Source organism: Hypanus sabinus, chromosome 19 (genome assembly GCF_030144855.1).
Source record: "Hypanus sabinus isolate sHypSab1 chromosome 19, sHypSab1.hap1, whole genome shotgun sequence".
Taxonomy (NCBI): domain Eukaryota; kingdom Metazoa; phylum Chordata; class Chondrichthyes; order Myliobatiformes; family Dasyatidae; genus Hypanus; species Hypanus sabinus.
This window is the reverse complement of record NC_082724.1, coordinates 65,330,798-65,343,596: the sequence shown is the minus strand read 5'-3', so window position 1 is coordinate 65,343,596 and position 12,799 is coordinate 65,330,798. Positions and strand designations below refer to the sequence as shown.

Genomic DNA, 12,799 nt, shown 5'->3' with positions numbered 1-12,799 from the left:
GCCACATCTTAATTCCTTTCCAGATCGAGCTCTAGCCATCGCAATTAAATCGTCGATCCTTCACTAAAAGTAGTGAATATTCAAAGTTTAAACAAAAGTAGCAGTGGAAGAAAAATTGTAAAAGGTTGGAGCAGAGCCAACAAGCTTCTTACTCCATGAGCTGCCGAGAAGAGACTCGGACACAAGGAGCTTTAAAAAGATCTCATTCTATCCTCAAAACAATGATTAAGACATACAGTATTGAGAATGGAAAAGACTGGGATGAGGGGGTACATTTGCTCCTATTTGCCTTAAGAGAATCGGTGCAGGAATCACTAGGTTTTAGTCCATTTGAATTTGTATTTGGTCACAGAGTGAGGGGACCTTTGACTGTGCTGAGGGAACAATGGACTGATGAAAAAGTGCATGTTAGCTTGTTAAGCTATGTTTTGGAGTTCAAAAATAAATTACACCAAGTCTGTAGTCTAGTAAGACAAAACTTGAAGGCTTCTCAAGACAAAATCAAACGTCGGTATGATAAGCAAGCTCAAGAACGGAATATCACATGGAAGACAAAGTATAGATGTTATTTCCAATGTTGACAAAACACCCGATCGAAGAAAACCCACACAGATAGTACATGTATATATGATAAAGCATTATTTTGACCATCTGTGAGTGTTGTTGTGGGAACATGTGAAACTAGAGTGCCTGAGAATGGGATAACTGACTCATCTGAAAATTTTAACAAGCCAAACATAGTCTCAGTGAGGCTTCTGAGCTCAGTTATTTTGGAAAACATTGATAACAAATTAGTCCATTTGCAGCCAAAGCAGCGACAACAACTGAAAGAATTAATTCTAAAATTTGAAGATTTGTTTCCCGATGTTTCCAAACAAACTTCAGTCGCTGTGCATGACGTAGATGTTGGTCAAGCTGACCCAATTAAGCAGCACCCCTAGCACATGAACGTAGAAAAAAGTAAATTGGCTGAGCAGGAGATTTAATATATGCTGAAAAATGGTATTATCAGGCCGTCAACATCAGATTGGGCCTCATCCTGTTTTATTGTGCCCAAACCTGACAGTAGTGTTAGATTTTGTACTGATTATAATGTTATGTACTCCTGGGGGTCATTTTTTCTGGGGACTGTCACTTTAAAACGCTGGGAGAATGAGACTGACTTTTGGATTTCTATTGACTGCTTGGTTGCTATGGTGAGCAGCTTGTATTTACATCTACTCTGCGGCTTGTTTTGAATAAGCAAGGTTAGATGATTCCTCTTACAGACACAGACACTCACATGCTTAGAGTGAAGATGGATTCAGTCGATGAAAGACACCAGTGAGTCAGTTGCTGGTTTAAACTCAGTAGCCCAAAAGGGGTGAGTTAAGATCGATCCTGAGTATTTGATAGATGACTCTCACAGGTTTTCTGCAACTAGAACAAGTTTGCAGGAAGAGAGGAGAGGAGAGGAAGGTTTGAAACAGAAGAAGCCTAGTGACAAAGAGATCACTGTTTGAACTCTCTCTCTAAGTAGCCTGTAAGGGTGAGTTTGTTTCCATTCGGCTACGGAAGTGTGATTGTCACTTAGTTAATCCACAGGAGTGGGTTCTCTGGTGAGGGGAAAACCTTTGTGAGTACCACGTTTATGTTCACCCTTGTCTGGGTGTGGTAGTTCACTGAAGAAAGGCACCCTGTGGCAAATCACTGTTGGAGTTATTTTGTATGTTGTGGAACTGGATAAGTGGCTATCACTTTGTGTGTTTGGGGTAACCTTGTGGAATCTACCTGTGTGTCGACCCTTGCTTGGGTGGTGGTCCCCTTTAAGATGGTCCCCTTTTTGTAATAAGCTACTGTTGGTGATAATCCATACGTCGATTTTGTTTGAGTATCCTGTGGCCACCACTTTGAGATGTCCCGTAGCTGAATTCGGGTGTGGTACCACTTGTGTTGAAAGGATATTCGTTGAAGATCACTGTCGGTGATACTTCGTGTGTGTGGAGTGGAACGACTTTGGAGATAAAAGCTACTACTATTGTTATTCTGTATTGCTGTTGTGGAATTTGTGGAATATCGATGTAATTGCATTCTCACAACATACGCTTTTGGATTACAAATCTCTCTCTCTTATCAACAACAGCAACCTCGTGCATTGAACTGAACTTTCTCACATACCATCATAAGACGGTATCATTTACCACCTAAACTTGAATGAGTTTGGGAAACATATTCACACCCATATATGCTTATATATGTCTAACACTGTTAATCCTTGTTTTATCTGGTTTTAAGTTTACTACTATTAGTAGATACTAATAAATAGTGTTTTGCTTATAGCAAAACCAGACTCCAGGTGTGTTCCATTTCTGCTGGTTCTTTTAACCCGTTACGGGGTATGTAACAATAGGAAGGTAAATGCAGTAACAAAGACAGATGCTTACCCTATTCATAGGGTGGATGTTTGCATCTACATGGTTAAAGAAAATAGTTAATTAGACTCCAGTTCAACCATACAGTCTGATTTTGTAGGAATGTGATTTGGTAATAAAGCATGTGAAAGACGTAGATAATATCATCGCAGATCGTCTGTCCAGATGCTAAGCTAAGTTCAAGGGGAAAAAAAACTGGTATTTGTATATGCTTCTGCAATGTGATAATCACATATATATTGTTTTACACGCTATAGTTCGCAGGTAAAATTTTGCTCTTTGATCAAAATTTTCTTTTTTGGGGGGAAGTGTGATGAGCCCCTAGGCTTGTCGTGCTGTGGACTGTCATTTTAAGACGTCAACCACCAGCTTTCTCAGCTCCTGTTTAATTTTGTCTGAGAGAGAGACAACTACTTGATTCTGCAACTTGTTTTGATTTAAGCAAGGACATATACACACACACACACACACAGTCAGTTGCAGTTGGAGTAGGTCAATGGAAGGAAGCCAGTGACTAAGGGATCACTGGTGTCCACAAGAGTGGGTTGAGCATCGACCTGGCACATCACTAAGTGGCTATCACGTTGGGTGATTATAGACAATAGACAATAGGTGCAGAAGTAGACCATTCGGCACTTCGAGCCTGCACCACCATTCTGAGATCATGGCTGATCATCTACTATCAATACCTGGTTCCTGCCTTGTCCCCATATCCCTTGATTTCCCTATTCATAAGATACCTATCTAGCTCCTTCATGAAAGCATCCAGAGAATTGGAATGCACTGCCTTCCGAGGCAGTGCATTCCAGACCCCCACAACTCTCTGGGAGAAGAAGTTTTTCCTTAACTCTGTCCTAAATGAACCCCTTATTCTCAAACCATGCCCTCTGGTACTGGACTCTCCCAGCATCTGGAACATATTTCCTGCCTCAATCTTGTCTAATCCCTTAATAATCTTACATGTTGCAATCAGATCCCCTCTCAATTTCCTTAATTCCAGCTTGTACAAGCCCAGTCTCTCTAACCTCTCTGCGTAGGACAATCCGGACATCCCAGGAATTAACCTTGTGAATCTACACTGCACTTCCTCTACAGCCAGGATGTCCTTCCTTAACCCTGGAGACCAAAACTGTACACAGTACTCCAGGTGTGGTCTCATCAGGGCCCTGTACAAATGGAAAAGGATTTCCTTGCTCTTGTACTCAATTCCCTTTGTAATAAAAGCCAATATTCCATTAGCGTTCTTCACTGCCTGCTGCACTTGCTCATTCACCTTCAGTGACTGATGAACAAGGACTCCTAGATCTCTTTGTATTTCTCCCTTACCTAACTCTACACCGTTCAGATAATAATCTGCCTTCCTGTTCTTACTCCCAAAGTGGATAACCTCACAATTATTCACATTAAACATCATATGCCAAGTATCTGCCCACTCACTCAGCCTATCCAAGTCACCCTGAATTCTCCTAACATCCTCATCACATGTGACACTGCCAGCCAGTTTAGTATCATCAGCAAACTTGCTGATATTATTCTCAATGCCTTCATCTAAATCATTGATGTCAATCATAAACAGCTGTGGTCCCAATACCGAGCCCTGTGGCACCCCACTAGTCACCACCTGCCATTCCAAGGAACACCCATTCACCATTACCCTTTGCTTTCTAAATGCCAACCAGTTTTCTATCCGTGTCAATATCTTTCCCCCCAAGGCCATGAGCTCTGATTTTACCCACCAATCTCCTATGTGGGACCTTATCAAATGCCTTCTGAAAATCAAGGTACATTACATCCGCTAGATCTCCTTTGTCTAAATTCCTGGTTACATCCTCGAAAAACTCCAATAGATTAGTCAAGCATGATTTGCCCTTGGTAAATCCATGCTGGCTCGGCCCAGTCCTATCACTGCTATCTAGATATGCCACTATTTCATCTTTAATAATGGACTCTAGCATCTTCCCCACTACTGATGTTACACTGACAGGACAATAGTTATCTGTTTTCTCCCTCCTTCCTTTCTTAAAAAGTGGGATAACTTCAGCCATTCTCCAATCCTCAGGAACTGATCCTGAATCTAAGGAATGTTGGAAAATGATTACCAATGCATCCGCAATTTCCAGAGCCACCTCCTTTAGTACCCTAGGATGCAGACCATCTGGACCTGGGGATTTGTCAGCCTTCAGTCCCATCAGTCTACTCATCACCATTTCCTTCCTAATGTCAATCTGTTTCATTTCCTCTGTTACCCTATGTCCTTGGCCCATCCATACATCTGAGAGATTGCTTGTGTCTTCCCTAGTGAAGACAGATCTAAAGTACTTATTAAATTCTTCTGCCATTTCTCTGTTTCCCATAACAATTTCACCCAATTCATTCTTCAAGGGCCCAACATTGTTCTTAACTATCTTCTTTCTCTTCACATACCTAAAAAAGCTTTTGCTATCCTCCTTTATATTCCTCACTAGCTTGCGTTTGTACCTCATTTTTCTCCCTGTATTGCCTTTTTAGTTAAGTTCTGTTGTTCCTTAAAAATTTCCCAATCATCTGTCCTCCCACTCACCTTAGCTCTGTCATACTTCCTTTTTTTAATGCTATGCAATCTCTGACTTCCTTTGTCAACCACTGTGGCCCCTTTCCCCCCTTTGAATCCTTCCTTCTCCGGGGGATGAACTGATTTTGCACCTTGTGCATTATTCCCAAGAATACCTGCCATTGCTGTTCCACTGTCTTTTCTGCTAGGATATCCGTCCAGTCAACTTTGGCCAGCTCCTCCCTCATGGCTCCCTCATTGTTCAACTGCAACACTGACACCTCCGATCCGCCCTTATCCTTCTCAAGTTGCAGATAAAAACTTATCATATTATGGTCACTACCTCCTAATGGCGCCTTTACTTCAAGATCGCTTATCAAACCCTGTTCATTATACAAAACTAAATCCAGAATAGCCTTGTCCCTGGTCGGCTGTCGTACAAGCTGTTCCAAGAATGCATCCCGTAGGCACTCTACAAACTCCCTATCCTGAGGTCCAGCACCAACCTGATTCTCCCAGTTCACCTGCATGTTGAAATCCCCCATAACTACTGCGACATTTCCTTTGCCACATGTCAATGTTAACTCTCTATTCAACTTGCACCCAATATCCATGCTACTGTTTGGTGGCCTGTAGACAACACCCATTAGGGTCTTTTTGCCCTTACTGTTCCTCAGTTCTATAGTGATCAGTGATTGGGGCAACCTTGTGGAATCTACCTATGTGTTAACCCTTGCCTGGGTGGTAATCCCCTTTGAAGACAGTCATAAGCTGTGATAAGCTACTATAAGTGGATTTGGAACGACGACGGATAAAACCTCTGGTGAATGTTATCCTGTTTTACCATATTGGAACCTGTGGAATACAACATAAATGCCTTCTCTCTATCTCTCTCATATCATTTAATCTGTGGATGAACTAAACTTTCATACCTTACCATCTCAAGATTTTAAGCCTGGTGCCCCCCCCCCCCCCCCCACAAGCTCAATAGTTTGGAAGTTATATTTACACAGGTGGCTACTCATAACACTGTTAACTTTTGATTATTCTTGTTTAAGTTGCTATATAAGTAGATACTAATACTATCTAACATCAAAACCAGACTCCAGGCGTGGTCTATTGCTGCTGGTTCATTTAAACAGGAATGGGTGCATAACAAGCCCAGAATTTCCACTTTGTCTGTGAGATTGCTTTCTGGAGATCGTACCTGGACCCCTTGTAACTTTATTGGCTAGACTTGAATGCCTTTGATGTGGCTGTTGCAGATTGTGGATTCGTGATTTATTCCAGGGCTTCTGATTGGGAAAGAGTCTGAATGATTTTGTAGGGACACTCTTGTTTTAATAAAACAATAACTGTTTTAATAAAATCTGACACAAGCATGGTGTATTCATTTAGATCCAAAGGTGAGTCCTTAAACATAGTCCAGTCCACCAACTCAAAGTGATCCTACAGCCATTTCTCTGCCTCCTGCGACCACTTCTTTATTGCCCTAATCTCTGGAGCTTTGCTCCTCAGCCTCTGTCTGTACATAGGTAGGAGAAGGACAGCCAAGTGATCTGATTTACAAGAATGTGGTATGAGTGTGGAACGGTAGGCATTCTTTATTTGAGTATAACAGTGATCTATTATTTTGGGACCTCTGGTGCTACAGGTTATATGCTGATGTTAATTGTGCGGGGCTTTCTTCAAACAAGCCTGGTTGAAGTCTCTGACTATGATTTGAAATGGGTCAGAATGGACTATTTCTTGTTTGGAGACAGCATCTTGCAGAATCATAAGTGCTTGATTATAGTCAGCTGGTGTTGGTATGTAAACTGTAGTCAGGATTATGGATAAGAATTCCTAAGTTAAATAGAATGGTTGGCATCTGATCGTCAAATGTTCAAGGTCAGGGGTACACAATTCAACACAACCGCCTTTTGGAGCACCAAAAAGAGTTTATCATTGAAACACACATCTCCACCTTTTGTTTTTTTCTGAATGAGCAGTTTGGACCATTCTGTAAATTGACAAACCTTTGGGTCTAATCCCTACATCTGGCGTGCTGGAAGAAAGCCGTGTCTCGCTCAAACATAGAAGACACCGATCTCTTTTCCCTCTGATACAGCAATCTTGCCTTCAGATCTTCAATTTTGTTCTCCAGTGACTGCACATTTGCTAACAAGATGCTGGGTTGAGGAGGCTTCTTCCCATGCATTTCAGCCTGCCTTGGAGTCAATGTTCCATCTAATTTATAATGACCAGTATGTGCAAAAATCTTGTGCTTTGCAATTTTTTTGCCCAGTGTGTGCACTGAACTTTGTATATAGATGTATTTATTTCAATATCTAGCAAAATATTGGATTCTGGATTTGATCAATCTGCTCACGTTCAGCTGCATGCTCACAAACATGGGTTGCAGGCTTGTAACAGGTAATGAAGGATTTTCTCGCTGGAGCTTTTGTACATTGTCCATATGTGATTTGCTTGCTAAATGGTGCTTTCCAAATATCACTCCACTTCTTCCCACTTACAAATTCTCCAGCAAATTTTGCATCATGACATACACCAGCTTCTGTATTGTACATAAATATTTCTCGTAGGTACACGTTCCTGACCTCATGAGTTTTCAATGTAGCAGTTTCTACTGTTTCATTAAGCCATTCTGCTTTCAATGAACTAGCAGTTCTTTTGCGCTCATGCCCTTTGCTTCTTTGGAATTCAACATTGTGAGTGAATAATTTCTTCAATAAAAAACAGTATAAGCCAGTTCTAAAATCTGCAGACAAATCATCGCAAGCTCCTTGTTGTCAACACTGCATCAGAAACCAGAAAAGGAAATGTACGCTCGTGGAATATATTTAACATGCCAATGAGATAGATGGTGACAACCTTTTGTGTGCAGTTTAAATTCCTTTGTGCACTTTGTCAAAGGATGAAAGCACGCACACACCTTAGAGGGAATATTGCTCCATTGCTTGAAGATCCCCCTCCCAGCACTTCCACATTTTGCTTCCGGCCATGGCAGTGAACCTTCATCCACTTAAAGGTGCTGTACCTGCATAGTCTGCTGAGTCTTTCAGAAGATCATGAAATCTGTTGATAATTAAGTTGATTAAAAGTACATTGCCCCTTATGGGTCCCAGCTATGCCTGCCTTTTTGTTGGCTTTGTGGAGCAGTCCATGTTCCAAGCCTATACTAGTATCCGCCCCCACTTTTCCTTCGCTACATCAACGACTACATTGGCGCTACTTTCTGCACGCATGCTGAGCTTGTTGACTTCATTAACTTTGCCTCCAACTTTCACCTTGCCCTCAAATTTACCTGGTCCATTTCTGACACCTCCCTTCCCTTTCTTGACCTTTCTGTCTTTATCTCTGGAGACAGCTTATCAACTGATGTCTACTATAAGCCCACGGACTCTCACAACTACCTGGGCTATTCCTCTTCCCACCCTGTCTCTTGCAAAAATGCCATCCCCTTCTCGCAATTCCTCCATCTCCACCGCATCTGCTGTCAGGATGAGGCTTTTCATTCCAGGACGTCTTCCTTTTTTTTAAAGAAAGGGGCTTCCCTTCCTCCACCATCAACTCTGCTTTCAGATGCATCTCTTCCATTCCACGCACATCTGCTCTCACCCCATCCTCCCACTACCCCACTAGGGATAGGGTTTCCCTTGTCCTCACCTACTACCCTACCAGCCTCTGGACCACTTCCAACAAGATCCCACCACCCAGCACACCTTTCCCTCCTCCCTTCTTTCTGCTTTTCGCAGGGATTGCTCCCTACGCAACTCCCTTGTCCATTCGTCCCCCCCCCCCCCCATCCCTTCCCACCAGTCTCCCTCCTGGCACTTACCCTTGTAAGCGGAACAAGTGCTACACCTGCCCTTACACTTCCTCCCTCACCACCATTCAGGGCCACAGACAGTCCTTCCAGGTGAGGCGACACTTCACCTGTGAGTCGGCTGATATATACTGTGCCCGGTGCTCCCAGTGCAGCCTTCTATATATTGGTGAGACCTGATGCAGACTGGGAGACCATTTCACGGAACACCTATGCTCTGTCCGCTAGAGAAAGCAGGATCTCCCAGTGGCCACACATTTTAATTCCACATCCCATTCCCATTCTGATATGTGAATCCATGGCCTCTTCTTCTGTCAAGATGAATCCACACTCAGGTTGGAGGAACAACACCTTATATTCCGTCTGGGTAGCCTCCAACCTGATGGCACGAACATTGATTTCTCTAACTTCCGTTAATGCCCATCCTCCCCTTCTTACCCCATCCCTTATTTATTTATCTATCTATCTATCCATCCATCTCCCCCCCCCCCTTTCTGTCCCTCTCACAATCACTCCTTGCCTGCTCCCCATCTTCCTCTGGTGCTCCCTTCCCCTTTTCTTTCTCCCTAGGCTTCCCATCCCATGATCCTTTCCCTTCTCCAGCTGTGTACCCCTTTTGCCAATCAACTTTCCAGCTCTTAACATCATCCCTCCCCCTCCTGTCTTCTTCTGTCATTTCAGATCTCTCCCCTTCCCCTCACACTTTCAAATCTCTTACTATCTCTTTTTTTAGTTAGTCCTGACGAAGGGTCTCAGCCTGAAACATCGACTGTACTTCTTCCTATAGATGCTGCCTGGCCTGCTGCGTTCCATCAGTATTTTATGTGCGTTGCTTGAATTTCCAGCATCTGCAGATTTTCTCATGTTTGCCTTGTTTAAAGATTGCATCTATTGACGATGAGAGTTTTGTAAATAATAATGGCATCTGGGAGTTTTTTATTTTGTTATCTTTTACTATAGGGCTCTTCTGAAGGCAAGCTTATCTTGGTATCTAACAGTTTCACTGTAACATTGTCCTGGCAAGTCAGAACTGCAAACAATTTCATAAACACATGAGGTTCTGAAGACATTGGAAATCTGGAGTAACACACACAAAATGCTGGATGAACTCAGCTGATCAGGCAGCAGTCTTATGAAGGGTCTCAGCCTGAAACGTCAGCTCTTTATCATTGCTGCCTGACCTGCTGAGTTCCTCTAGCATTCTGTGTGTGTTGCTAGAGCTAATTTCAGTTTTGCTATGAAGTAATTAAATTTTATTTGTTCTCTTCTGTCTTTCAGGAACCCGTGAAACCTGAGGAAGGTAAAGAGATGGTCACCAAGATCTGTGCATATGGCTACATGGAATGTTCAGCAAAAACTAAAGATGGTGTGAGAGAAGTTTTTGAAATGGCCACACGGGCTGCCCTGCAAGCTAAGCGCCCAAGGCATAAGGCGTTTTGCAGCGTTCTATAAGACAAATGCAAGACAAGTGCATCAGACCATATATTTACAGTCACTCGATTTAAAAAAAAATCTTGAATTGATGTTTGTTAAATCTAGTACAATAGTGTCTTGATTATACTGGCCTCTCATTTTATCTATATACTGTTCCTGACATCTCAGTTTGCTACCAATATTTAAAAGCCAACAACGGTTGTTTTTTTTTCTAGTTAAGTGGTGTACTGATGTTTAACTATGGTCATTTTTACAATATGCATGTATTCATCTAAACTTTGGTTAAACGTTACTATAGCTTTTTAACTTATCTACTTTACATAATTAACAGGTGCAGCCTTACTGGTAGGTAAAAAACCACACTCAATCAGCTTGTATTTCTTGACACAGATCTGAACTAAGAAATTAGTTTGCCAACACTGTTTATAGATGTAGCTTGATTCAACTTTTGTACAATTGGATTTCTTAATGCTAATACTGTAATTGAAATTTTTAAATGTATTGGGTAAAAAATAATGCAAATTGAATTCCTTTATGTAAAAGCTTGGTGATCTCTGAAACAGATGATTGATTTAAGCCAAATTTGGCCTGTGTACGATGTAGACATTTGTGAGGGTGGGGAAGGGGGGGCATTGGGTTGATGTTCAGAGACACGAATTCTGTGTCTGTACCAGGGTACTTGTGTCCTTACTGATTAAAAATGAGGTCCTGTTTGGCTTGTAAAACAGAGCTAGGCAGCCCTTCAATAAATGAATGTATGTGGTCATCAGCACCATCCATTCAATGCCTTCTATTTATCATATGTTGGTATATGCAGTGCTTGCCTTTTATGCTTTTGTTTAACATTAAAGATATTTTTGAGGTGCTGAATGTGCCTCACTTGCAGTCCCCAGTTCCCTAGGTTTTTTGCCTGTGTCAGTAAATAGTTACCAGCAATACTAATAGCAAAATAAAAGTCAGTTTTTTTTAATGCACCTGTCCAAGCCTATTCTTTACGTAAGGCAGGCCATAAAACATAGGAGCAGAATTTGGCAATTGTCCATTGAGTCTTCTATGCCATTCCATCATAGCTTATTTATTATCCCTCTCAACCCTATTTCCTGCCTTCTCCATGTAACCTTCGACACCTTGACTAATCAAGAGCCTATTATACTCAGTGGCATGTCTTTCACAACCATCTGTGGCAATGAATTCCACAGATTCACCTTCTGGCTAAAGTTCTTCCTCATCTCTGTTCCAAATGGATGTCCCTCTATTCTGAGGCTGTGCCCTCTGGTCCTAGACTCCCTCACCATAGGAAACATTCTCCCCACATCCACTTTATCTAGGCCTTTCAACATTTGATAGGCTTTGTTCTTCTGAACTCCAGCAATACAGGTCCAGAGCCTGTATTAACATAACATTAACACTTTCATTCCTGGGATCATTCTTGTGAATTTCCTCCAGACCCTCTGCAATGTCAGCACATCTTTTCTTAGATAAGGGGGCAAAACTGCTCAGAATGTGGCCTAAAAAAACTCAGTATGATGTCCTTGCTTTTACATTCTAATCTTCTCGCAATTAATACTAATATTGCATTTGCCTTTCTTACTATAAACTCAACCTGCACCTTCACTGGAAGTACTGCAGTACTGCAGTGGTTCATTTACACCTTTAAAGGATGGACAGTAGAGAGAGAGAGAGATTCATTTGACTGTTACATGGACATTGAAATGTGTAGTATTGGTCAGTGACCAATACATGCCAAGAATGTACCAGTGATGGCTCACAAGTGTCTCCATGCTTCCGGTGCCAACATAGCATGTCCACAACTTGCTAACCCTAATCCTAATCCATACATTTTTGGATTATGGAAGGAAAGCGGAACACTCGGAAGAAACCCACACTGCCAGAGACAGTGGCAGGAATCGAACCCTGATAAAAGCTGGCCAATTAACTTAATAAACTGTACACTTTTGGACTGCGGAAAGAAACACCATGGTCACAGGGAGGGCAAACTCTTTTCAGACGTTATATGAATTGAATTCCTAATTTCACCCCAAGCTGTTTTGCTAACTGATATGCTATGGTGTCGCTCCAATATGGACCACTGGTTTCCAGAATTTGTTCATATGTATGGGCAGCTCCCCTAATGCCTGACTCTTATTTTCTGAGAACAAAGTCTAAATTTCAAAATAAACTTATTATCAAACTAAATATGTCACCATATACAACCCTGAGATTCATTTTCTTGTGGGTAATCACAATAAATACAAGAAACACAATAGAATCAGTGAAAGACCACACCAACAGGACTAACAACCAGTGTGAAATAAGGAAACAAACAAATAAATAAGGAGGAAATAGAGAACATAAGATAAAGAGTCCTTGAAGGTGAGTCCAGAGGTTATGGGAACTGTTCAGTGATGAGGTGAGTGAAGTTATTTTCCCAGATTCAGGAGCCTGATTGTTGAGGGATGATAACTTTCTGAACCTGGTGGTGTGGGTCCTGAGACTCCTGGACTTTTTTTCTGATGGTAGCAGCAAGAAGAGAGCATGGATTGGGTGGTGGGGGGTCCTTGATACATGCTGCTTTCCTGCAACAGTGGTCCGCAT

General features: G+C 41.9%; 1 protein-coding gene across 3 annotated transcripts in view; it reads left to right on the top strand.

Annotated features, from left to right (window-relative positions):
• LOC132377996 (transforming protein RhoA) overlaps positions 1–11,174 on the top strand; it is a 123,947-nt gene extending 112,773 nt beyond the window's left edge. For all 3 annotated transcript variants that reach the window (XM_059944569.1, XM_059944567.1, XM_059944568.1), the window contains one exon: positions 10,049–11,174. In XM_059944569.1, the coding sequence (XP_059800552.1) occupies positions 10,049–10,222 (174 nt within the window). In that variant the 3' untranslated portion in view covers positions 10,223–11,174. The remainder of the gene's footprint in view (positions 1–10,048) is intronic.
• Positions 11,175–12,799: the final 1,625 nt, after the last annotated feature.